The sequence below is a fragment of the Carya illinoinensis genome, chromosome 7 (assembly GCF_018687715.1).
Source record: "Carya illinoinensis cultivar Pawnee chromosome 7, C.illinoinensisPawnee_v1, whole genome shotgun sequence".
Taxonomy (NCBI): Eukaryota; Viridiplantae; Streptophyta; class Magnoliopsida; order Fagales; family Juglandaceae; genus Carya; species Carya illinoinensis.
In genome coordinates, this window is record NC_056758.1 from 2,398,232 (window position 1) to 2,424,273 (window position 26,042).

The 26,042-nt window shown below is 36.6% G+C and overlaps 2 protein-coding genes across 9 annotated transcripts; both read left to right on the forward strand.

Annotated features, from left to right (window-relative positions):
- The first annotated feature begins 2,035 nt into the window (after positions 1-2,035).
- LOC122314899 (probable linoleate 9S-lipoxygenase 5) lies at positions 2,036-8,158 on the forward strand. Of its 2 annotated transcripts, XM_043130545.1 has the most exons (10): positions 2,036-2,362; positions 2,495-2,941; positions 4,114-4,403; positions 4,688-4,928; positions 5,280-5,618; positions 5,813-5,898; positions 6,097-6,204; positions 6,293-6,597; positions 6,683-6,946; positions 7,233-8,158. In XM_043130545.1, exons 2-10 carry the CDS (start codon positions 2,512-2,514, stop codon positions 7,984-7,986), a joined length of 2,817 nt encoding a protein of 938 aa, XP_042986479.1. In that variant the 5' UTR covers positions 2,036-2,362; positions 2,495-2,511; the 3' UTR covers positions 7,987-8,158. The 2 variants fall into 2 exon arrangements, with proteins under 2 accessions (XP_042986479.1, XP_042986478.1); XM_043130544.1 differs by lacking the exon at positions 2,036-2,362 and having other exon boundaries at positions 2,379-2,941.
- Positions 8,159-8,760: 602 nt separating this feature from the next.
- LOC122317363 (DNA polymerase zeta catalytic subunit) lies at positions 8,761-24,816 on the forward strand. 7 transcript variants are annotated; one of them, XR_006244451.1, is made up of 19 exons: positions 8,761-9,012; positions 9,797-9,879; positions 10,609-10,666; positions 11,093-11,142; positions 11,267-11,379; positions 11,470-11,512; positions 12,918-12,986; positions 13,338-13,439; positions 13,547-13,715; positions 13,806-13,897; positions 14,294-14,662; positions 16,309-17,908; positions 18,591-18,815; positions 18,894-18,944; positions 19,029-19,378; positions 20,112-20,254; positions 21,472-22,048; positions 22,533-24,455; positions 24,558-24,816. XR_006244451.1 is itself a non-coding variant. In XM_043134414.1 (18 exons), exons 1-18 carry the CDS (start codon positions 8,901-8,903, stop codon positions 24,345-24,347), a joined length of 6,021 nt encoding a protein of 2,006 aa, XP_042990348.1. In that variant the 5' UTR covers positions 8,761-8,900; the 3' UTR covers positions 24,348-24,816. The 7 variants fall into 7 exon arrangements, 6 of the variants coding, with proteins under 6 accessions (XP_042990348.1, XP_042990350.1, XP_042990352.1 ...); XM_043134414.1 differs by having other exon boundaries at positions 22,533-24,816; XM_043134416.1 differs by lacking the exons at positions 8,761-9,012; positions 9,797-9,879 and having other exon boundaries at positions 10,627-10,666; positions 11,093-11,161; positions 22,533-24,816.
- Positions 24,817-26,042: the final 1,226 nt, after the last annotated feature.

Genomic DNA, 26,042 nt, shown 5'->3' on the forward strand with positions numbered 1-26,042 from the left:
TACTCTCAATAAGGAAACAATTTTATTAGGAACATAATCACTTGCTAAGGAAAAATATGGTTGAATGGCAATAAACTCGTGTGAAAAAGGTAAAGAAAGAATAAAATATTCCATTGAATCGAGACTAACACTCGAGATCTTTGATACCATGATACAAAATATTAAATCTAATATAAATTGAGATGAAAAGAAGGAAGAAAATAGCATAGAGAGATTTTGAAGACTACAACTTTTTTATTCTCAATTTTGATTAAATATAAAGCATAGATCCCTAATCGCATAGAAAATCATTATTATGAAAATCAAATGGCTTGATTAAGAAAAGCATCGTGTGATCAGTATAACTAGTATAATGGAAAAATGGAAAAACGGTGACGCTTCAATAATCGACCGAAACTCCTTAACTGTAATGCGACCATTTTCCATCTATCTACAGGCCTTAATACCAACAACAAACAACCTAAACGGAAGCAGAGGGCTTGACCCACAATTGGAAGTCTCAAAACTTTAAAGGCCCAATGGAAGTCATTTCAAGTTACAAGCACTGCAGAGAAACATGTGATGGGCCACCCCTCTCCAGGGTGGCTTTTTAAAAATATATATATATATATATATATTTAATTGGGGTATTTTGTATTGTTTAGAATATTTATTTTTTTGCTACATTGCCATTTTTTAATAGTTTTGTGAGAATATTTGAGATGATAATTTCAAATTGAGTGATAATATGAAGGAGTTATAATTATATGCTCATTCTTTTAACAATAAAGCCTCTGACATGTCTCCTAGAAAGTGCGGGACATGTCAAGTTCGAATTGCTGGTGAATCACATTCCCCAGTCACTTTGAAAAAGAAAATTCTGCCCTTTCTTTGCTACTTTCTAGGAAAGTTTCCCACCACTATGTCCTGTCTAAAGAAAGATATGGTACGTACAAAGTAAGACTTGCAATTGCCCATAGTTTTGAGCACTTTCTGTCCATTCCTGTTGATATCTACCATTCTCCTTCACTATGCAATCTGTGTCATTTCCATTAACTTATAGTTGTGGAGTATACATCATCCTATCAAATCACTCAACGAATATCCAAATGGCACTCAAAATTCTGCTTCTTTTTCCATGAGACTTGAGTTGTTATGCCATTCCAAATACGATTAGACAATATTATTTGTACTGGGTATTGAAGTTTTTCTTTTATCTTTTATACTTGCTTGTTAGATTCAGTACTGTTTTTTATTGCATTGAAATTCAAGAAAATTGTTGAAACAGATTAGACAACTGACAAACACATGGCATGGCTTGGCTTTCATTGACATAGAGAGCCGCCAAAATAGAAAACCCATTACATAAATCTCATCTGATACGCGTTTTAGCAAATGTGGATAAGGGCCAACAACTTTCAAACACATGATGTTCCTTTTTGTGGAATATATTCTACATTTTCAGTGACTCTTTCTACTACTTAGACTAATGGCAAGCTGTACGCACATCGTGGACTGCTACTACTGAAATTTTCAAGAATGTTATAGGAAAGTGTATCTCTCAAACTTTGAATGGACTAAGGAGTAAAGCATTTAAATTATCAAAATTTGATGAGAGTCGTAAGTGGAAGAGATGCATATGAAGGAGACCCTGCAATATTTATTTGAATATTTAATATTTTTCAAAATAATCTACACTAACAACAATAAATTTTATAAGACATATTTCATATATTTATCTCTCTCAAGTATTTCATATGATCTATGAATAATAATAATGAAGTATTAGTAAATAGTTTGTAAATAATAATTAAATAATCTGAGAATATCGTAGAAGAGTTTAGTTTCAAAATAGGAATACCTTAAGATCCTCAAATTCAAATGTACAATAATTTAAATATATTTATTTGCTTACGAGTTTGTCTGTCTCTAAAGCTCTCTCTGGATGTTAAAAATATCTTGAATCATTTATAAATAATAGTAAAATGGTACGAGAAGATATAAAAATACTTATATTCCAAACACGCTGCAAGGAAACCAACCATGTAATGGTATAATAAATTTTAGGCAAGGTACAGGAAGAAAAATAGTAGAAAGACTTTTTACTACCGGCCAAGAAATAAAGACCAGCAACATTGCAACCAAGTTTCTCACTTTTTCAGAAGACAGACCATGGAAATGGCAAATGTGAACAGTTGAATCTGATTATTTCTTGATTATTCAAATCCACCCTCCACATTCAAGTTTCATTCAAAGTACCACCAGATTTCCTCGAATTTATAATATTTTTTTATAACAAGAAACACCGTGGAAACGGCAAATGTGAACAGGCGAACCTGCATAGTTCTTGATCAGTCAAAACCATGCATATCCAATCATCCCGGTAAGTCCCTATAAGTATAATGAGCTTAGCTCTCTCCTTCCTCGAACCAACTCTGCAAATTCCTCAAGTCTTGCCTATATTATTGTAATTTGCTTAGCTCTTGATTCAAGCAAGAGATGTTTCACTTCACAGATCTGAGTCTGTCACCAATGAAGTCATGTGGGGTAAGGCCGATCACAACTATTGAATCCGTAATCAAGGGTGGAGATCGCTTTACATCAGTGCATAGTACTCGTCGTGTTCGACCCATATCTTTCATCAGGAACCAGCTTGGTTTTTCATTCACGAGAACTGATTTATCGCCATCAAGAAGGCTGAAAATCACCTCAACAGCCGAGATGAACCAAACCCCACGAGGAGTTCCGGTACCCAAAGGAGCCAAGTCCTCGCACAACACCGTGGAGGTCGCGAAAAACGACAGCGGGAACAAGAAAATAAAGATCAAAGGGACTGTGGTGCTGATGAAGAAGAACGTTTTGGACTTCAACGACTTTCATGCATCGGTTCTTGATCGTGTGCATGAGTTTTTGGGCCAAGGGGTCTCTCTGCAACTAATCAGTGCTGATAATGTTGACCCAGGTGAGTTTGCGTTGTCTTCATAGTTAGTTTACGAGCTGTTATGGTTCTTTTTCTTCTGTATTTACCATCTTCAATTATTCGCCTTGGAAATGGTAGACATGGCATGTTAATTAGTAAAAAACTGAGCTCAGCAAATAAATGAGCTCAAGAATAAAACAAAAATGAATATTCATTAAAGGGAAGAAGGCTAATCTGTTTCTATTTTCCTCGGATGGGATTGACAGAAATAAATGTTCAAGAGTTTCACAGGAGACACAAGCCAGGGGCTGTACTCTCAACGAAGAGTCAACCACCAAAACTCCCAGTCAATTAGCTTTTCTCATAGATTTTATTATCTCTCTCTCTCTCTCTCTCTCTCTCTCTCTATATATATATATATATATATATGTATGTGTCTATATATATCATAAAAAAAATTATTATTTATATATGGAGAAAAATTTTAAAACTAATTTATTGCAAATCAATTATTGTTATATTAGTGGTGTAGAGAGTGTATCTTCTAGACCATCTTATAAGTAGAGTAACTCTTTTTTATATGAACTATATTGAGTTTAGGGCCTTTTTTTATTTTGTTAGGCTTACCTAATTCTAATGGTAAGCCAGCATCGTATGAGACACATGAAGACCAAGTCTAAAAATTGAATTATTCAATGGATTAGAGGAGTCACCAAAGGCTTAATATATCATTTAGTCTAGAGCAGATCATTAATGAATATTAAGGACAGTGATTATATACCTACCATGGCTTGAAAGATGCAGCAAGTGACTTTTATGTAAGGTTCGGGATTCTAATGCATTAAAGTGACAAAGACAATGCTTAAAATATTTATTGTCAAAGGCAAATTGTTGTACAAAACGGCTGTTCAGAAAACTGGTTAGGAAAGCTTCGTCAACCTAACCAGTTTGAGCTGGACTAATGTTGTGGTAAATGTTAAAAGCTAATCCTTTCGATAGTTATGAATATTCTGCATCTGATTTGATCAGGCAGTAGCCAAATTTAGCCCAATTTTGTTGATTTTATTCGTTAGCAATGGGCCTTGGGATTTTCTTTTTCTTGCAATACATAAAAGATCATAAATAGGAAACAAATTAGATGAATTTTAATAGTAGATGATTTATTGGCTTCTTGATGATTATGCCACTAAATTAAGTTTTGATGTGTTGTGTAGAAAATAGGTTACAAGGCAAACTTGGAAAGCCAGCATATTTGGAAGATTGGATTACCACAATCACCCCCTTAACTGCAGGCGAATCTGCCTTCAAGGTTACATTTAACTGGGACAACGAGATTGGGGTTCCGGGGGCATTTCTAATAAGAAATAATCATCATAGTGAGTTCTACCTTAGAAGTGTCACGCTTGAAGATGTTCCTGGACAAGGTCAGATCCACTTTGTGTGCAACTCATGGGTTTACCCTGCAGAGAAATACAAGAAAGATCGCATTTTCTTCGCTAACAAGGTAATTGTTTGCATAAATGTCTACAAACATGGTGGTTAATTGAATAGTAGTATGCAACTCTACCGATCTAAACTAGAAAACTAAATTGCTATGGAATCATCAAAAATAGAAAATCAGATAGCATGCTGTTGAAACTTGAGGTGCATAGCCTAAAAGCCAAACTAAAATCTGTCTGATACTAGTTTTACATATTCAAGAGCAGTCTGTGCCGGCTTTCTTTTGCTTAGTTAGCATAGGTGAGATTGTGGCTTTAATGTTTAAGCTTATGTAAAATACATATGTAGACATATCTTCCAAGTGAAACACCAGCACCACTACGCAAGTACAGAGAAGAAGAACTATTGAACTTGAGAGGAGATGGAAGGGCAGAGCTCCAAGAATGGGACAGAGTCTATGACTATGCTTACTACAATGATTTGGGAAGTCCTGATAAGGGTCCAAAATATGTGCGTCCTGTTCTTGGAGGGTCTAGTGAGTACCCTTATCCGCGAAGGGGAAGAACTGGCCGACCACCAACAAAGACGGGTTAGACATTTAAACTTTTTCAGTCACTTCCTTGTTTAGCAGCAAGAAATCACACACAAAACATCTTGGAAATACTCAACTTTTGTTGTTCTTTCTTCTTTTGTGTGAGTATAATTGTCTTGGGAGCGTGGTTTTGCAGTTGGGACAATGCAGGAAAAAAAAGGTTATAGAATGTTGTCATTTAAGAGTTATCTTCATTCATGTATAGTTTGGGAATCAATCCTGTTGATGATTTATTAAGAGGAATCAAATTTTGAATTTTTGCCATTTCAATTCGTTGATAGAGAATGATGTAGATTTTGTTAGGTAATGATGTAATTATTTATAAGGTTTCTATTATTATCTCAACAGATCCTCATACCGAGAGCAGGCTGAACCTTCTTATGAGCATAAACATTTACGTCCCAAGAGATGAAAGATTTGGTCACTTGAAGATGTCAGACTTCCTTGCTTACGCGCTGAAACTAATAGCTCAGTTTCTCAAACCTGAGCTAGAAGATCTAGTTGACAGCACCCCCAATGAGTTTGACAGCATACAAGATATATTCAAACTCTATGATGGAGGGATTGAGCTCCCCAACAGTTTGCTTGAGAATATAAGGGACAAGATCCCTGCACAGATGCTCAAGGAAATCTTCCGAACTGATGGTGAAGGACTCCTTAAATTCCCAGTGCCTCAAGTGATTAAAGGTACTTTATACATCTGTAACATTGCAAGGCACCCAAAATTTTGATTGAAAAGGACACTAATGTTGGGAGAGAGGGAGAGAGCGAGAGGGGGGGGAGGGGGGGGGGGGGGGGGGGGGATCTTATGCCCCAATGTAGTGATTTATTGAATCCTATTTGCTTTCACTTCAATTTGGTTCTTTTAATGATTGGAGCAGAGGATAGGTTTGCTTGGAGGACTGATGAAGAATTTGCTAGAGAAATGCTGGCTGGAGTTAACCCTGTCATCATTCGTCTTCTCCAAGTATACTTAAAGCTTTTATTATTAATTGTCTTTGACTTGTTGAACACGAAACATAGGGGAAAATGAATGAAAATCAGAAGTTTTGAAATCCATATTTTGAATTTCGATGTTTGGTTTCTTTTCCTCTATTTTCTCAATGGCTAAACCAAGGTTATGGTTTTTTATCCTTGAGCATAAACAATTCTAATTTGCCTGCAGGAATTCCCCCCATCGAGCAAGTTGGACAGTAAAGCATATGGTGATCAAACCAGTACAATAACCAACGACCACATAGAAAAGAACTTAAATGGGCTCACCATCGATGAGGTAATGTTACTAGATTGTTTTTTCACCAGAGTCTGTAGTTATTCCGCATTTACTAAGTCATGATAACAGAATCTATTTGGTTAAATAGGCAATCAAGAACAACAAGCTATTCATATTAGATCACCATGATGCACTGATGCCATACCTGAGGAGGATAAACAAGACTTCCACAAAGATTTACGCCAGCAGGACACTCCTTTTCTTGAAAGAGGATGGGACTTTGAAGCCATTGGCGATTGAATTAAGCTTGCCCCATCCTGAGGGAGACCAATTTGGAGCCATTAGCAAAGTATACACCCCAGCTGAAGAAGGTGTCCAAAGCTACATTTGGCAACTAGCTAAAGCTTATGTTGCTGTCAATGACTCTGGCTATCATCAGCTCATCAGCCACTGGTATGATCTTGTAAAAGAAAGTACACTGAATAATTTCAATCCATACTTTGATATGGGTTTTGAATATCTTTCATTTTGATCACAGGTTGCATACCCATGCAGCAATGGAGCCATTCATAATAGCAACCAATAGGCAGTTGAGCGTGCTTCACCCAATTCATAAACTGCTGCATCCGCATTTCCGTGACACTATGAATGTAAATGCATTAGCCCGGCAGGTCCTCATCAGTGCTGGTGGTGCCCTGGAGCACACAGTATTTCCAGCTGAATATACCATGGAGATGTCATCAGTAGTTTATAAAGACTGGGTTTTTCCTGAGCAAGCTCTCCCTTCTGATCTCATCAAAAGGTATATCTTATTGTCCAGAAAGTGGTGGCAAAATTCATGGTTTATATGGCTTGAGAAGTAGTAACTCAGAAAAAAAAAATGCATTGTCAACATATCCATCATTGAGACAACTACTAATGAAACGGGTACCTAGCTAAACTGCATAAGAATGTTTTGATAAAGGTTGAGCAAATAAGGGACTAGGATCTGGATAGATATTGTGGAAATGGTCTAAACTAAACTGAAACAATGAACTTATAAATGCTCATGATCATATCACAATAACATGCTACTTTTCTATACTCAGAGGAATGGCAGTTAAGGATGTGAATTCCCCACATGGTGTCCGCCTACTGATAGAGGATTACCCTTATGCTGTTGATGGGTTGGAAATCTGGTCAGCAATCGAAGCATGGGTTGAAGAATACTGCTCCTTCTATTACCAGACCGATGAAATGGTCCAAAATGACTCTGAACTGCAGTCCTGGTGGAAGGAACTCAGAGAGGAGGGTCACGGCGACAAGAAAGATGAGCCCTGGTGGCCAAAAATGCAGACACGCAAAGAGCTAATAGAAACGTGCACTACCATCATATGGATAGCTTCGGCCCTCCATGCTGCTATCAACTTTGGACAGTACCCTTTTGGAGGCTACCCTCCAAACCGCCCAGCAATGAGCCTTCAGTTCATGCCTGAGGAAGGCACTCCTGATTATGAAGAGCTTAAGACAAACCCTGATAGAGCTTTTTTGAAAAGATTTACTTCCCAGCTACTGACTGTTCTTGGCATTTCCCTTGTAGAAGTCTTGTCAAGGCATTCATCTGATGAGATTTATCTTGGGCAAAGAGACACTGTAGAGTGGACCTCAGACAACAAACCATTGGAAGCCTTTGAAAAACTTGGAAAGAATCTGGCAGAAATTGAGGATAGAATAACAAGGAGGAACAAGGATAAGAAACTGAAAAACCGTGCTGGTCCTGTCAAGATGCCATACACTTTGCTCTATCCTTCTAGTCAAGAAGGACTAACTGGCAAGGGCATTCCCAACAGCGTCTCAATCTGAAGAGTTACCGAGTACCAACAGTTTTCTACACTGTTCTAGCAGAGGGAAATGTTTGAATGTTTGGTTAAGATGAATCTTAATAATGTTTGTGAATTTTTCTTATATGTATTGTCTATTAGATTTTGGTGAAAGTAAATAAAAAATTTTGAATAAAAAAAAACTATTTGAAATAGTTTTGTGTTGGAGCTTGTGAAGATAGATAGTAGAGTTGAAAGAGTAATATTAGGTGTAGTTGTAGAGTATTTAAGTATTGTGTAATTATTTTAAAAAAATTAGAGTCTATTATTAAAAAATAAATATTTTTATGTAAATCTTATATTTATTTATTTTTTAAGTGATTGTACAACATTTATATACTTATGACTGTAACTATTATTTCATTCAACGAAAGATGAAAAATATATTTTTCAATGCATATATGTATTAAATTAATTATATATATATACTTACTAATTTAATACGATTATACGGCCAATAAAAAATCCAAATTTACCAATGAGAGGCTGCAGCACATGAGATGGGAAAAATATGTAAAGAAAAAATATAATTAAAAGCACAATTGTGTATTAATCTGTACACTAATATGATGTGATTAATCAAAAATTAGATTTTATTGAAAATAATATTAATTTAAATTTTAAATATGAATAAATCAATATTAATACATAGATTAGTATGCGACTGTGCAAAAAAAAAAAATTACAACCGGGAGACAACTGCATTTTCGAAAACAACTGGGGACCAAAATAATAATTCAACATTCCACGAGAAACAAACTGCAATAGCGTGGCACCCAAGCTTCCTTAACCGCCCTCTCACCCCACTCAAAAACCCCTAATTCAAGACCACCTGTCCTCCTTCTCTTCCCTTTCCAAATCCCTGAAAAAGATTTCATGTAAAGTCGGAGAGGACCGATGGCGGATTCGCAGTCGGAACCGAACGTATTCAGCCTAAGGATTGTCTCCATTGACTACTACATGGCCCCGCCAATCCCAGGCCTCGATATATGTTATAGTAGCTTCCAAGGTACTAACTGAACCCAAAAGAAGCTGTCTTGATCATTTTTTTCTTATTCTCAGTTTGGTTTCCGAGAAAGTGGAGGAATTAAAGTATTTTTGGAATCGAATTTTCAATTATTTGATCATCTGGGACTAGACGGGCGAAAATTGAGACTTATATCAAAATTTAACTGCGTAGAAGATGGTATTGAAATCAGTTTGGTTGCCGTGAAGCGAAAGAGGAAAAATCAAGGATCTTTGGAATAGAATTCTCACTTATATGATCATATCTATCAAAAAAAAAAAAATTCTCACTTGTATGATCATATGGGACCAGACGGGGGAATATTGTGACTTACATGACAATTTGGCTGCGTAGAAGATGATATTGAAATCAGTATTGTTTTGTTCGCTTCACTTCATGGCAACCAAACGGAGGTTGAGGGTTTGTTTATGTACGTGTGGACTTCGTTGTAGCTGAGTTTGATGAGTTTCAAGATTGATTCCAACTTAGCGAAATGCTTGAATTGTGTGGAACTTGTGGTTTTCTCGGGTGATAAACGAAGTAATTATTTAGTTTATTTGTAACTTTTCATTTGCTGGAAATCAAATAATGGATTTGTGACCCTGTAAGGGAAAATTGCTATTCCTAGAAAATGAATATTATAGAATCTATATTAGTGACGTGGAATGCAGAATGTAAAGAAATGTGATTTTGTATGATTTTTAACTTTTTTGTAAGACTTTTTTATTTCTTGCTGTCTACATTATAAATTATTCCCTTTTCTAATTGGATTCTTGAGTTGTTGAAGGTGGGAAAGTGAATGAGATTCCTATTATAAGAATATATGGATCTACGCCTGCTGGTCAGAAGACATGTTTGCATGTTCATCGAGTAAGATTGTTGCTATATTTTTTTATCAAAAAAAAAAAAAAAAAAAAAGATTGTTGCTATATTTTATTTGTATGGTGAATTTTCCAGTTTCATGGTCATTGTACTAAAAACCATGGATTGGTCTTTGTTGGTCTGATAAGCCTCTATGTGATACTTAAATTTGGCATATCAAAGGTTATGTGTAGTTATGAAGAGATTCCTAGAATATTATGCACTAGTAACTTCGTTATGTGGAAAAATGCAGACAATTAGAGGGATTTTATTTTGTTCTTTCTGGTTCTGTGGAGAAAGTGAAGAGAAAATGAGGATATAGATTTTCTTCTTTAAGCTCATCTTGCTGTTCCAGTCCCACTTGATTTGAAGAGAAAAGTTTGGTGGTTCTAAACGTAAAGCCAAACATATGTACCTCTTTCATTTTGTTATCTTCTCAATTACACATTGGAAAAAACCAATAGATAAATGAAATCCTCTTCCTTTCTGTTTTTTAGCGATGATTAAAAGATAGTGTTAAGAATTTTTTATACTTGCATTAAGAAATTTTTATATTTGCACATATTCCTAATTTATGTGTAAAAAGATATTTATGAAAGAACAGATGATACATCTTTTGTAAAGCGTGGGTCAAATATAGCAAAAGTTACTATCTTTTATATGAAAAAGGTGTAGCAAGTTTTCTTTTTATAATAGTATATCAATTTACTCTGCTAAACTATTCATATTTTTATGTAGGCCTTACCCTATTTATATGTGCCATGCGAAGATATGTCACTTCAACCAGACAAAGAAGGTACACTAGAATTAAGCCAATGGCAAAAGCAAAGATTTATTTTATTTTTGATTGGCACCGGGTGTCCAAGATTAACGTCCTGACCAATCCCAGGGGTGCACAGGCTCTGGGCAAGGAGTAAAGATTTATTTAGCTGAACCTTTCTTTTTTCAGTTGATACTGTGGATTTGCATTATTTTTTAACTTGAGGTAGTGGGTGTAAGCCGAAACACGTATTTTGGATGCAACAGTTTTTTGTTCAGATGTGGAATTTGGTCTACCAACTCACTAAATTAAACATTTTTTAAACTAGTTTTTTTTTTTTTTTTTAAATATGTTAGTTAAGGTGTGGTTTTTGTTGTTTTGTTTTCCACTATTTACATGCACTAGATTATGCTTCTTATCCTAAACTGCAGAGTTAATCCTTTTCCTTGTTCTATTGCATAGATGATGCATACACAAATGCTGTATCTTTTGCTCTTGAGAAATCTTTGAAGGTATGCTTGGTTGAAGCAGGTTATGTTCGTACCTTTCTTGCCAGTTGGTATTTCTGGCATTTGTGCTTTGTATCATTGATCCTGCAAATCGCATTTCAATGTACTTTGGTTCGAGTTCTTGCAGCTTAAGGGTAATGCTGGTTCAAAACGACAACACGTACATGGTTGCAGCCTTGTGCGAGCAAGGAAATTTTATGGTTACCATTCATCTGAAGAACTTTTTATGAAGATATATCTGTATCCAAATGTTATGCATCCCTTATGTATCTTTTATATACATATAATATTTTAGGAGTACGCTTATTGAACACCTTTACAATGATCTAGCTATTATCCTCATGATGTCTCTCGTGCTGCCAAGCTTCTTTTGGTACACTCCTTGAACATTTCACTGATGCTCAGTTGTCGTTTAGAATCATTATGTTGGTCTTGCTTTTACATACACGTGTTTGCTCACATGTGGTGCTTTTTTGCTTTGAAGTTGGTAGGCTTATCTCTTTTGACTAATCTATTATGGCATTAACCTATTCTGATTTTTTTTTTTAATTATTTTGTTTAAAAAGGACTGATGTACACTTTTGATTTGTTTTATAGATGATTTTTGTCGATAAATATATAGGGTGTGCTCCTTTACAATCACTATGCAAGATTTGGAGCACTACAGAAAGAATTGATTCGTTGTAATGCCTGTCATTTTTCATTTTGAGAGCAACGCATCAATCATCACTCTACTTTCAGTGTCAACAAATTAGTTTGCATCTGCTACGGCTCTTGCAAGGTAGTGATGGAAGACCATGACAGCAGCCATTCAAGACCTTTTGAAGTCACTCCCAAAGCTATTCTAATATCCATGCATTAATTTGGCTCGTACTGGGTGGTGACAAGGCTACTTGGATCCTTGAATCAGCTTGCTAGCTGTTCATGACTCTTTTATATTATGTTAATTGGCATTAATTAGATTCTGGCAATATTTGTTTTTGTTTTAATTATTCATGAGCGTAAGGGGCATTTCTGTAGTTTCGAGATTTGTGGGTATGGGTTAAAGTTTTGGCCCATTGGGTCTTGCCTTTGATTTCTTATGTTATGAAATTTTTATTTGTGGTTTACTAGTTATTTAGTTTAGGCTCAGTGGTAAAAAATCTAAGGAATTCAAGTCTTATTAGGTTGAAGCATTAGACACGGACATATTTAGATGTAATTGCTTCTCTTCCATATAATGCCTTTATAAAAACTCCAGCAAAGACTATTCATAAAAAATAAGAAGCTAAAAGTTCCAGCATAGATTGCTGTTTTGAGATGCAACCCTGCCTATCCTTCCCTTACACCTTTATTAGCCCCATATTCCCCATGTTTTTCATGTCTTTCCCACCAAATTTGTAACAGTAACTAAACCAAAACCCTACTAATAGTGGTTGCCAAATAAATTTTATTCAGCCTAAAGTTTCTGTCCTATGTCAGTTAGACTAAGTGGTGTTTATAGAAATTCACCCAAGCATCTAGGTTTCTTAGATAGGTGCCAAACAAGATTTCTAGATGATATATCTGTTCTTTATTTTGCCCACAAATGCCGAACTAATTTTAATGTTTTTACCAGTTTGAACATTTGGCATTCAATTTTTGGTTGAATTGTTTTTGCCTCAACAATCTGATTACGTAGTAGGTGATTTTTTTATAGATGTGTCTGATTACGTAGTAGGTGAAAATTAATAGATGTATATATTAATTTTCATTTTACAGATCAATTACAGTGCTTTGCATTGATGCTTGTTTTTCAGAACAGTGCAGTTCTTGATAGAAGTTTACAGCCCTATGAATCGCATATTCCCTTCATTCTCCAGTTTCTGGTAAATACTTTTTGACAATTGAGCCATTTAGTTGGAGCTTTGTTTTTTTTTTTTTTGTTTTCAGTTTTAAGAATTAAACATGCTCAATGTGGTTGCCAAATGAATTAATGATTGTTAAAACAGTTGCAATATGGTTATTTGACTGATTTTGCTGGTATTTGGCAACGTGCACACTTGAGTCACCCAATTGTGCACCGCACTTGACACATGTATGAGGCGGTTTGCATTGTGATGCATGTGGCTGACTAGCTGAATTCAGTTATGCATTGCTTATGCAAAACACTTGATTCATTTAGCTTTTTTTCCCCTTTGATTATGTTCTATTGATCTTTAGATTTTTCTGTTTGTTAGGTCGACTATAACTTGTATGGGATGGGCCTAATACATTTATCGAAGATGAAATTCCGTCATCCAGTACCAGATGCTTTCTCAGCAAGAAAATCTGATTTCCAGGTTATCTGTCTACTTCTGTGAGCCAGATGCTTTTGAGATAGGTGAAAATGTGGCTCTGATGCTCATAATTATGTGATAAGTTAAAGATATGTGAATTTTATCATTAGGCATACACGAGTTGTGATGCATCTTTAAGTTCACCAATTTGGATATCGTCATCAATCCCAGCTGATTGGATGTGGCAAGCTCCTTTTGAATATGAGGCGTCATCAGATCAGGACATTTTTATTAAACGTCAAAGTATTTGTGAACTTGAGGGGGATGCTTCTCTAGATGGTTTGTTTGACTTCACGGTTGTATTACATATTATTATGAATATTGTCTTCATAGTTCATGTTAGAATTGTTCTTCATTTGGGTCTTGCAGAGATTATTAACCGGCAGTTTAAACTTTATTCATCTCTCTCACAAACCTGTTCAGATGTGAAAATGGTTCAATCTCTTGTCCCTATTTGGGAGGTGTGTTATATTCACATCCTTTTAAGAAAAATTAAACTTTACCCTTCATACTACCACTTGTAATATGACCACCAAATTACTGAAGTTCTCACTTAGTCCCCCAAACTACATCTCAATTTGTAATTTGCCCTCTTCTTTGAGATACAAGGTTAAGACCTTGCCAAATCACCTATTTTTCAGCCGTTGTAATGGTCAGATCTTAACGAGGGGATAAATTGCTACTTATGTTTCAGTTGGGGGACTAATTAAAAACTTTGGGTAGACATATTGCAAAAGTAATGGCAGCAATTTGGGGGTAAAGTGAGATTTTTCTTCTTCTTTTTTTTCCTTCTCTTTTATGTATTTGGCAGAATTGTATATTGTTTGATTATTTGAACATATTGTTTGGTGTTTTAGGAGGAATATGAAAGGACTGGAATGCATGAGGTGGCAATGCCTCTTGATCCTACAAAACCACTGTCAGAAGATGTTCTTAAAACTCTATCACTGGATCTTGATTTTGACAACAGACTAATTGAACTATATGCTGATGCTACTGCATCATCTATTGTTGAGGGAAATTTGGTTGGACTTGTTCATATTAACCCTGCCAATGTAGATGGAGAAGCTTTGAAGTGTTCTAAAGAAACAGCAACAGTTGGCTATTTGTTACCACACGAAAGAGAAGGTGGTCCAACAGCTGCTGGAGAGAGGGATACAAGTCCTAATATATTGTCTACTGACGAAGTACAATCATCAGGAATTATTGAAACATTAGATTCAAAGGTAATTTATCACACCTTCTTTGTTTAATAAATCAGTAAAAAGGTAATTCATCTTGACTTTGCATGGTTATCCTCCAAGGAGTTGGGATCCATTCACTCTTAAGCATAACTTCTCTTTTGGCCTTGCTACTTGATGGGTGGCCTTGGCTTTTTTATCGTACTGGAAATGTGTTAGACCCTCTAGAAAAGTTGCCCCGGGACAAGCCTCGACACCCTCACTGACATGCCTAGTCAGCCCCCATGGTGAGCCATCAACATGCCATGGCCCATGCCATGGCAAGCCCACGGACCAGCCAGCACCAGCCATGCAGCAGGACCAGACCAGCCAGCCAGCAACCATGGCACCAGCCATGCGGCCAGACCATGGCTAACCAGCCAGCGCCCATGGCCCATGCCATGGGCCATTTTTAGCACCGGCCAGCACCAGTCAGGCCGTGGGTCCCACATGGACCCCACAACTAGAATTTTATCAGCATTTTATTATTTTAATAAAATCATCTAATATTTATATATTTCATCATTTCCTTGTTTTAGTACAAGAAATTAATTCCTTAGGCTAGTGTTACTAGGAATTAATTCCTTTCTAAGATTTATTTCCTTGTTCAAGCACCATTAGGACTTTTCCCCTTGTAAGCTTATATAAAGGCGACCCTAGTCCTATCTTTCATTATCTTTTGAAAATTCCCTTTGTGGTTGGCTTATTTGTTCTTGAGATCTCCTTCGGTGCTTGGCACTTGGGCTATTTGGGTGCAACCCGTGTGAATCCCAAATAGAGAATCAACACCTTGACGTTTGTGGACGGGTGTTGCTTCATCTATCAATCTATGAGCAAGTTTGTTTCTCTTTTCCATTATTGAGTTTCAATCTTGTTATTTACTTGTTATTTGCATTATTCTTTTTGCACTTAACATTATCTCACACGCCCCATATCATCCCAACACACTAGATCTACTTTGCCAAGTGGATCTAGCCTTGTTGGATTATTCCCTTCATATTTCCTTCACTTCCATATCATTCCATCACCATATTATCATCCATATACCTTCCATAATCCTAGATCTAAATCCCTTTCATCATAAAGTCCAGATCTACACTAGATCTAGTGTCTCCATAAGGATTTCCTATATTTTAGGAAACTTTAAACCCTAGCCTTACTTCCATATTTATCATAATACCACCCAAGGGGCGCCTACCATAGCCTAATCATACCATACCATACCATCATCATACCATACCATACCATCATCATTCCATACACCATACCATCCCACCAAGATCCAATTCACAAACCACAAACACCCATCATCCATATTCACCAAATCTCATCACTCAAGTCTAGACTCAAGTAAGAAGGCGAGCAAGAAGGATAGGCTCATCGGTCATAGTTGGGTGAAGCGGATCTAGAGAACCATAGTGTTTAGGGAGTAGACCGAGGTCCCTAACAAAATGGAAGCTGCTGTAGAGTGTTGAATGCCTTTTGGTTTCTTAAGCGTTTACGTACCCTCTCAATCTATCTGTGTGTGTAATTTGGACAGCCAAATTTAAAATTCGTCCAATGTTAAACAATAATGTTTATTTGGTTACTGTAGTGTTGCATATCAATAACTCGATTTCAATCACACATAAGGAACTTCTTATGATTTTCAGGCTGCAGATAAGGAAGCCCTTGGTCTATTGAGGTGGCTAGCCACTTCCCAGGCTGTTGAAGATATAAACTCTGATGATGAACTTGTTCGTGAAACCATTTTGAGTCCTTTGTTGCCTGCAACTATTGATAAGGTGCTGGAGAAAGCTAATATTGATTATGAAAGTGAATCTCAAAAGGAGTGTCAAGACATTCTTGATTCCATTGATGATTTGATTGACTTTGAGGATCTGAGAGGAAGAGCTTCTCACTCTTCTGATCAGAATCATTCTTCTAGAAATTCATCAGAAGAAATGATTCCACAAGTGGATGGCTCTGGGGATGATATGTTCTCAACTCATTGTACTGGATCAACTGAAAATGCATCTGAAATGAAGACAAGTGGACTTGAACAGTCTTTGGAATGCCAGGAATTGCAGGATGTTGGCGGGAGATTCACCAGTAAGAACAAAAGAAAGCAACCTGTCTGGGGCTCTTTGCCATTTTCCACATCACAAAAGGTGAATAATGACTTAGAGGCTGTGGATTTCCATATAATTGATGAGTGTGTAAGTGAAACTAAAGATCGTGTAGGTACAAGTTTCTTGGCTGTTAATGAGGCGGGAAATTGTGCAGATGGTTTCATGAAAAATGCAGGTACAGATATTCATGTTTTAAAGGAATCAATTGCTTCGGTTGGATGCTCTATGCGAGACTTGATGAGGAAAAAGCGATCTTACCGTGGTGAACCACGTGATTGTGGGCCTGGTAGAGTTAAAAAGGTGCTTTTGGAAGGGGAGCAAAGGGAAGGCATCTTTCTCGTCCCTAGACGTTTAAGTGGCGAACTTGACAAACACTCTACTGAGTCTCTCAATTTGAAGCAATCTTTTACAGGCCAACAAACAAATTTCCATGGGGCTTCTGAGGTTAAAGCAGCACATTCGGATGGTCCCATGTATGGCAAGCGCCCTCTTTTGTCCAGCAGTGAGAGTTCGTTTCATGCTAGTAAGTTGAAAGATGTTAATCTTGGTTCTCATGAAAGGATTGGTGATGAGGTTGGCAAAGGAGCTTCCACCAGACATGTAGATTTCACAGGAGCATGTGCTTCTCAAGTTCACACAAGAGCAGGACTTTGTAATCCCAAGAATGTAGATTCTACAGCTTCCATGAGTCACTATGAAATTTACGGCCGTAAAGAGTCTGATTTTGGTGCAGTTACCTTGAATAATGAGAGATTTCAGCAACTAGATGCTGCTTCTTCAAGCTGTTTGCTAAGTGATCCGGTTGGATGTGAAGTATCTGGTGCAGATTGTTACTTGTATGAAAGTGGCCATAAAGATAAACAGTCTCTGGGATGGGTAGATAACAAGTCTGATGATAATCCTGTGGGCACTGCAACTGATTCAGTGGGTCTGTTAAAAGAGAATTGTGGTGTTGGCAAACCAGGAGGGCATTGTGTGTTATCTGGGCTCAGCCGCTCAAAAGCAAAATGTACAGAACTAATCGGCATGACCTTCTCCAGTAAACCTCCTATTGCAGGCTGGACAGATGGAGCATTTGAAAATCTTTCATTTCTGCCTACTACCTCTAATCTGGCGGAGGAAAATTATGACAGAAAAACAGGTTGCATCTTCCGTTTCTCCATGGCATGCAATAATTCTTTTTTCTCCTCTATCTGTCTTTTGGCTTAGAGCAAGCAGCATTTGTTCTTCATGCATGTTTATTATTCAGATAATAACTCATTTTGTTGTAAAAGGCATGGCTTCTTATTTTCTTCTTTTCAATTTTTTCCTTCTTCGGCTTTTGGTTAGGTGGTGCCTGGGTTAGGGAGGGATATGGAGACTAGGATGTTAGCAGATTGGGAGTTACTATGGTTTTATTTATTTCACCAGCATGCCTGTAGGCCTTTCTTTGTCTATTCCATTTTGTGTTTCATGTGTAAGCAATAGCTAGGATGTACATAGTGCTGTCTTAGTCAACTAAGAGTTGGTAAAGATCTATTGCATAGAAATAAGATGTCTATGATGATGGCTTTGAACAGTATCTAAAGCCATCATGAATAAAAATAAGATCTTCCACTCTGGTGATTGTTTTTTCAAATTAATAAATATTTACTCCAAATGGGGGAAATTGCAAGTCTTTTGTCTTTTCCTGTGGGAGTTATGTTCAACTTTTTCTCTCTCTAGATGGATACCCAAACCTCTCATAAAAAAGACATTGTGATTCTTCCATGTTTGGTGCTAATCTCATCTCACTTATCCTGATGTATATTTTTGTTGACCAACTTGTATCTTTTTCTCATAAGGGGGAGATTTGGATGATTTTCTTCCCTTTTTTGATGGGGACTGTCAAGAAGTGAAAGAAGACATGGACAAGCATGGTAGAAATAGCGACTCGAATTCTGATCAAGTTGTCATCGGGGTCCCTACTCACTGTCAAAATGATGGCTCTTACTTGTATCTTTTAACATCTGTATTCTCACCTCCTTCTGCAGATAGTGTATATAGATGGCTATCATGTGAAGACAAAGGTTAGATGGTTGATGTATTGCTTTTTAATATTAATTGGTAACTTCTGACATATTAACTCTTTGGTTTCGGACATTCAGGTACTTCTGGAGGCAACAACGTAGCATTGGTGGAGCCATCAGCTTTAATAAGTAAAACTAATTTTGAATTGTTTTGTGAGCAGAATAACATTTTGGAAATGAGAAACCTCTTTTGAATTCGAGAACTCTTGGCAGGTTCATCTAGCATTTTGATTGGTTCAAAAAGTTATTTGCCCAATGATTTTGACAAGGCTTTGCCTGAATCTAGCTCCGAATCTCATGTGAAGCCTATTCTTGATCCTTTGTGTTACGAAATCCCTGGAAGCCTTAATACAGAAAGGGCTCCATATGGCGATGAGATGACAACAATCATGCAGGGCGGAGAAGGTATTGCAAAAGAAAAGGTTTGCTCTGGTTTCTCGCAAGATATGTCTCAGATTTCAGGACCAGATGGGAAATCACGGCTTACTCCTCTTAGTCAAAGTGGATTTCGGGATCCTGCCAGTGTTGGTGGTGGGCAACAATTGACATTGTTGAGTATAGAGGTACTACTAATAACGGCTAGACTCTTTCTTTCTTTTTCGGTTGTTATCTCTTATTTTTGAAAAACTGAATGTACATTTATAAATAATATTCAGAATATGATCCCATACTTAAATTCCCTGGATTGCTGTTTGTCATACATTCTGTGATTATTTGTAAAACTTCAATGTCGCTGTACTTAAAAAATGTTCACCATAGAATTGTGATATATTGTGCATGTTCCTAAAGTTGTTTGGTGAGGGGATTTCAATTTATTTGCTTCTTGTTAAAATATATGTTTGTAATTAGCTTGTATGAGGGTATATGGGTAACTTGTATTTAGGGTATATATATGTGTGTACACAGTGAATAAAGTAAGTATTTTTGGTCATATCCCTTTGTACACTTCTAACCTAATTTATCGTTTTCTCTATATTTATGAGTTGTTCACCAGTATCAATGATATGTATCAGAAGATAAGAAATTATTCAGTAGTTAAGAAAATAATTTTCAAGATCTTGCTCTTAACTCTGGAAGCATATTGGATGGTGAAACCTGACTGGTATGTCTTGGTATATTGAGACTTTTAAAATATTTATTGGGTTGATTATCATTCATGCATATCATTAAGTATCGTTTTGTTTTCTGCAACCATATGAACAGGATTTTTAGTATCTTTGCCACTGCTTACTTCAAAGTTTACAAGTCTTTCTATTATTTATTCTCAAGTTTCAATGTGGATTTGATGGGCAATAGGTTCAAGCAGAATCAAGAGGTGATCTCAGACCTGATCCTCGATTTGATGCTGTCAATGTTATAGTTCTTGCCATCCAAAATGATACTGATTCTATCGCCGAAGTTTATGTGCTTTTGCGTGGTAAAACTGAAGCTTACAAGAGGTAGGGTTGATAATAATCCCATTAAGATGTCAAGTAATTTTTCTTTTAACTGCTTGTTCTCTCTGCTGACTACAACTTGATGTGCATAATTTTCCTCTTGAGACTTTGATTTTTAATGCAATTCTTGATAGGGTTGGTGTGTAAAATCAAAGCGCATTATTTGCCCTTGTCCATTTTGTAATGGAATTGTGATGTCAGAGAGTAAAAGGTATAGGCTCAAATACGTATATGCCCATTGTTCACGAGGTTGCACCTAGACCCATTTAACTAAACTTTTATTGTACCTTCTATCTTTATAGAAAGTGCAAAGAGATTTTGTCAAGATTGTATCCAAATTCTAGTGGGAAGTGAGCATGCGGTGTCACATGGCACTGAAAAGTCACTTAAGGGCATATGCAGGTAAACCCATGTCCACACCCTTGAGAAAAGAAGAAAAAATTGATCTCCATAAAATTGGTGAAAATTAAGGGAGTGTGGCATCATGTATTTAGCCAAATGATTGTAATGATTAACCGTGATTGGAAACCAGAAAAACTTTGTAGACCTTGAAGAGATAATAATACCTCTAGCATCATAACCTGGGGGTTTTGTTTAAGATTGGTGCTTCTTTATATTTTGAAGGCTTTGGGGTCTTTCAATTTGGTCATTTCTGCCTATTCCTTTTGGTGAAGAACTTTTCCATCTTGATCTGTTTATATCGAGATAGAGCATCCATAAAAGACTTTGGATCTGATATCTGATACGTGGTTGCGAGTATGAAGATTGGTGTGGGGGAACTTCAAAGTCTGGATGTCACTGATCAAATAGCCAATTTTGGAGTGAGTCATCTATTTGGAAAGATGGGGAAATGTGGGCAACAATTAAGAATGAGTGAAAACCATAAATGTTATTTTCTTATCATCCTTGATGAACGTTACTTATATAATGTGCCAAGGTGCCATCTGCTTGAATGCCAATTGTGCTAATATGTCGTACACTTGTAATTTTCACTACTTAACTTTTGGTTTTTTATTTTTATTTTTATTTTTATGTTCAATATAGATGAAATTGAATTCAGCTACTTCCATGTTATCTTGCAGCCTCTTGGAATTTTACACTTTGTTTGGTCTGGCTTGTGTTACATGCCATGATCATCGTCGGAGACCTTTATTATTTTTTCTTTTACGAAAATGAACTTCATTTAATTGCTTTCCATGCTTATGTTCATCTATTTGCAGGAGCTTAGATGGAATACCTGGCTGCAAGATGTTGGTTTTCTCTGAGGAGAAGTACTTATTCAGTCACTTTATGAAGTTTGTATGTTCATATGACCCAGATATAGTAATGGGTTGGGATATTCAAGGGGGTTCTCTAGGATTTTTGGCAGAAAGGGCTTCACATCTTGGTATAGTTTTACTCAGTAACATATCTCGGACACCATCTGAAACCAAGATAGCTGCTGGAGACTTACCTGAGATTCTTAATAATATATTTCCCGAGTCAATTGCTGATCCCGTCGCAATAGAAGATGCAATAATCGAGGATGAATGGGGTCGAACTCATGCCAGTGGTGTTCATGTAGGTGGTAGAATTGTCTTGAATGTGTGGCGTCTGATGCGCAGTGAAGTCAAGCTTAGTATGTACACGATTGAAGCAGTAGCTGATGCTGTGCTGAGGCGAAAAATTCCTGCATATCATCACAAATTACTGACAAAATGGTTTTCAAGTGGTCCTGGACATGGGAGATTTAGGTGTATAGAGTATGTGATAGAGAGAGCAAGGTTGAACCTTGAGATGATGAACCAACTTGATATGGTAGGGTAATAAACTAAGTTTTATGATGAATATGAGTCTGTAAATTGCTGCATTATCTGTCTTTGGGGGCTTCTTTTTTTTTTTTTTTGGGGGGGGGGGGGGGATGGCTTCACATCAGAGTTCATTATATCAATGGATCATGTTGAGAAATTTATTAGCATAAGTCGTGATGAATGTTATTGACACAAGTAGGAGAATTATAGCCTGCAATGCATGATCAATGAACCTAGTTAAGAGCAAGGCTAGATGGAACTACCCTTTGGGGTCCGAACCTATGGATCATGGTTGTCATTGTATAGAACTGTGATCTATCCTGCCCTTGTTTAAGGAAAACTTTGGCAGTTACTTATGTTGACCAAAGTACTAATATTATATTTAGTTTTATGTGAAAAATAAATAATAAAGAGTTTGATGGGTATTCTTTTTTTCTTTTTTTTTTTTTTTGGTTCCTGCCTATTATATTGATGTTTTGTGCTTTTTGCAGATAAGTCGAACATCAGAACTTGCTCGTGTCTTTGGCATTGACTTTTTTTCAGTTCTTTCTCGCGGTTCACAATATCGTGTTGAATCAATGCTCTTGAGATTGGCACATACACAAAATTATCTGGCTATATCCCCCGGAACTCAACAGGTTGCTTCTCAACCTGCAATGGAGTGCCTGCCTCTTGTAATGGAACCAGAGTCTGGCTTTTATGCAGATCCAGTTGTTGTCTTGGATTTTCAGTCTCTATATCCATCAATGATAATTGCATACAACCTTTGCTTTTCTACATGCCTTGGCAAAGTTGCATCTTCCAAGTCAAATACACTTGGGGTTAGTTCATATTCACCAGATCCGTATGTTCTGCAGGCTGTGAAAAATGATATTCTGCTTACTCCAAATAGTGTCATGTATGTATCTCCAAAGGTCCGTAAGGGCATACTGCCCCGTTTATTGGAGGAAATATTATCGACTAGAATAATGGTGAAAGAAGCTATGAAAAGGTTGAGCCCCTCACAGCAAGTTCTTCACAGGATATTTAATTCTAGACAGCTTGCTTTGAAGCTGATTGCAAATGTGACATATGGCTATACAGCTGCTGGATTTAGTGGTCGCATGCCTTGTGCGGAGCTGGCAGACAGTATTGTTCAGTGTGGCCGCCGTACTCTTGAAAAGGCAATCTCATTTGTGAATGCACATGAGAAGTGGAAAGCTAGAGTTATTTATGGTGATACTGATAGCTTGTTTGTGCTCCTCAAGGGACGCTCAGTCAAAGAGTCTTTTCAAATTGGTAATGAGATTGCATCTGCAATCACTGCCATGAATCCAAATCCAGTCACTTTAAAAATGGAGAAAGTTTATCACCCATGCTTCCTCCTTACTAAAAAACGCTATGTTGGTTACAGTTATGAGAGCCCAGAGCAGTCTGAACCTGTGTTCGATGCTAAAGGTATTGAAACAGTACGCAGGGATACATGTGGAGCTGTTGCAAAGACAATGGAGAAGTCGTTGAGACTCTTTTTTGAACATCAAGACATCTCTGAGGTCAAAGAATATTTGCAGCGTCAATGGACACGGATTGTATCTGGTAGGTTCTCTCTTCAGGATTTTGTTTTTGCAAAGGAGGTTCGATTGGGTACCTACTCTTCTCTCCCACCGGCAGCAATTGTGGCCACAAAAGCAATGAGAGCCGATCCCAGGGCTGAACCACGCTATGCAGAGCGAATACCTTATGTTGTAATACATGGGGAGCCCGGGGCCCGTCTAATTGATATGGTTGTGGATCCAATGGAACTTTTGGCGATTGATTCGCCCTTTAGATTAAATGATTTGTATTACATCAACAAACATATAATCCCAGCTTTGCAGCGGGTATTTGGACTGGTTGGAGGTAACTTGAACCAGTGGCTAATAGAGATGCCACGTCCAGTCCGGAAAGCCTCTACCAAACGTCCTTGTTATGCTCCAAATCCACTCCGAACCAGAATTGATTATTACTACATCTCTAAACATTGTATACTTTGCGGTGAGTTGGTTCAGGCATCAGCCCATCTCTGCAATCAGTGTTCGCAAAAGGGAACTGCTGCAGCAGCAGCAGCTGCAGCTGTGACAGGAAGAACTTCAAAATTGGAGAGAGAGATGCAACACCTTGCTGCAATATGTCATCATTGTGGAGGTGGTGACTGGGGAGTCAAGTGCACTTCGCTGGCATGCTCAGTGTTGTTCGAGAGGCAGAAAGTTCAGAAGGAGCTACAAAGTCTTTCCTCTGTGGCTGCTGATGAAGGTTTCTACCCAAATTGTATGGTCGAGTGGTTCTGAACGCTAGTTGCTCCAATGTCTCCAATGTCTTGCTTGAACAGCTGAATGGGAAGAGAGGGTCTGACCTGCTAGGCTTCTACCATATTCGGAGATGCATCGTCTTGTGTTGTAAGTTCTATCATAATGTGCTCATATGTAATTAGTCATTATTTGTTTCTTTTGATTATTTGCTTTCTGTTCTTATGGCCCAAGGTTTTTTTTTTTTTTTAGATGAAATAGCCACTTAGATCGAAGAATATTATTTATGACTGACTAGAGCAGACGTCAGTAGTTTTTTTGGCCCTCTTGTTCCACCTTTGGTACTAGCAGTTCAGAAGAATTTAAGAATGGCTGAGAATTACTGTAAATTATTTTGAGAAGTTTTCAAATTGTTGTAATTTTAAAGAGAACTAGCAAGATACTGGAAATATCACAATGCATGAAACTAGCTCTTTAGAAGCTCAATATGATACATCTCAAATTTCTTGTATATAATGTTTCTCAAGACTCTTTTAAAGGCATGAGAGGATAAGAAATATGAAAAGATGATATATGAGGTAAGAGAATAATTGATAAATTTAAGAATTTCAAGAGTTGATATATGAATAGTTAGAATTCTAAGAGAGAGAATCTAACGACAATGGACAATGAATATGCATTGTTAAAACTTTGTTAAGGAAAATCCGATGAAAAAAAAACTTATGGCAAAGGAAAAATAATACAATACTCTTGGGTACCTTATAATGTTTTAGGATTGTGTTGTTAAAACCTTACAAAGTAAAATTCAGTGGAAAAAAACCTTTAAATAGTACAATTTGAGCAATCATTTTCTCTTATTCAAAAGCATGTAGAAATCTAAGACTAGGTTTGGATATAAAAAGTATTTCATCTTATTTTATCTAATTATTATAATTTTTTCAAATTTTCACACAAAATATAATAACTAATTTAATTTCTTCAAATCATAAAATAATAATAATATTAAAAAATAATGTTCTAATAATATTTATTTAACTTTTAATTTTTATCTCAGTTCATATCATCTCAATTCACAATCCAAATCAAATTATTTATGATAAAATATTTATGAGTTCATGAGTCGTTGTTGGTAATACTTTAGTGAATAAATTTGCCCAATCACTTGAACATATTTGCTTGGCTTCAATATCATCACTCTTTTCAAGTTCATGTGTAAAACATATTTGAGCAAAATGTGTTTGGTTCTATCTTTTTTAATATAGCTTATCTTTATTCATGTGGCTTAAAAGTATTATCTTTATATGGCGTTATCAAATTATCTCTAGTTGTGGATAAATTGTACTTTTTTTTAATGTGTGAATTAATGATCTTAGTCAAATATATTCTAGACATGCTTTATGAATTGACACAATCTTCAAGTAATTGGAAGAAGTAGCAACTGATGTGTTGCCTGTCTTGCCATGAAATAGTAGTACCACCCCATGTCAAGACGTATCTCGCTTGATATATATATATATATATATTTTTGAAGGAGGAGGACTGTACTTTTGAAACTTTATTGATAAACACTCACTTGTAGCGGAGGAATACCGTGATTATAATTTAATTAACTAACATTAAAAATTATTAACAAAATCAACAAACCCACCAATAAGATAAGGACATTAACCAATAAACAATCAAACTATGTAAATAACACAAAGAAAATTACAATTTGCCGAACCCGTAAATAAGGTA

Excerpts from the sequence above, each read along its gene's own strand:
- LOC122314899 (XM_043130544.1), top strand. The coding sequence starts at position 2,479 with ATGTTTCACTTCACAGATCTGAGTCTGTCACCAATGAAGTCATGTGGG. Across the intron at positions 5,619-5,812 it reads AGTGCCTCAAGTGATTAAAG|AGGATAGGTTTGCTTGGAGG; the intron begins GTACTTTATACA and ends TGATTGGAGCAG. Across the intron at positions 6,947-7,232 it reads CCTTCTGATCTCATCAAAAG|AGGAATGGCAGTTAAGGATG; the intron begins GTATATCTTATT and ends TTCTATACTCAG.
- LOC122317363 (XM_043134414.1), top strand. The coding sequence starts at position 8,901 with ATGGCGGATTCGCAGTCGGAACCGAACGTATTCAGCCTAAGGATTGTC. Across the intron at positions 13,716-13,805 it reads GGGGGATGCTTCTCTAGATG|AGATTATTAACCGGCAGTTT; the intron begins GTTTGTTTGACT and ends TGGGTCTTGCAG. Across the intron at positions 18,945-19,028 it reads GGAGCCATCAGCTTTAATAA|GTTCATCTAGCATTTTGATT; the intron begins GTAAAACTAATT and ends AACTCTTGGCAG.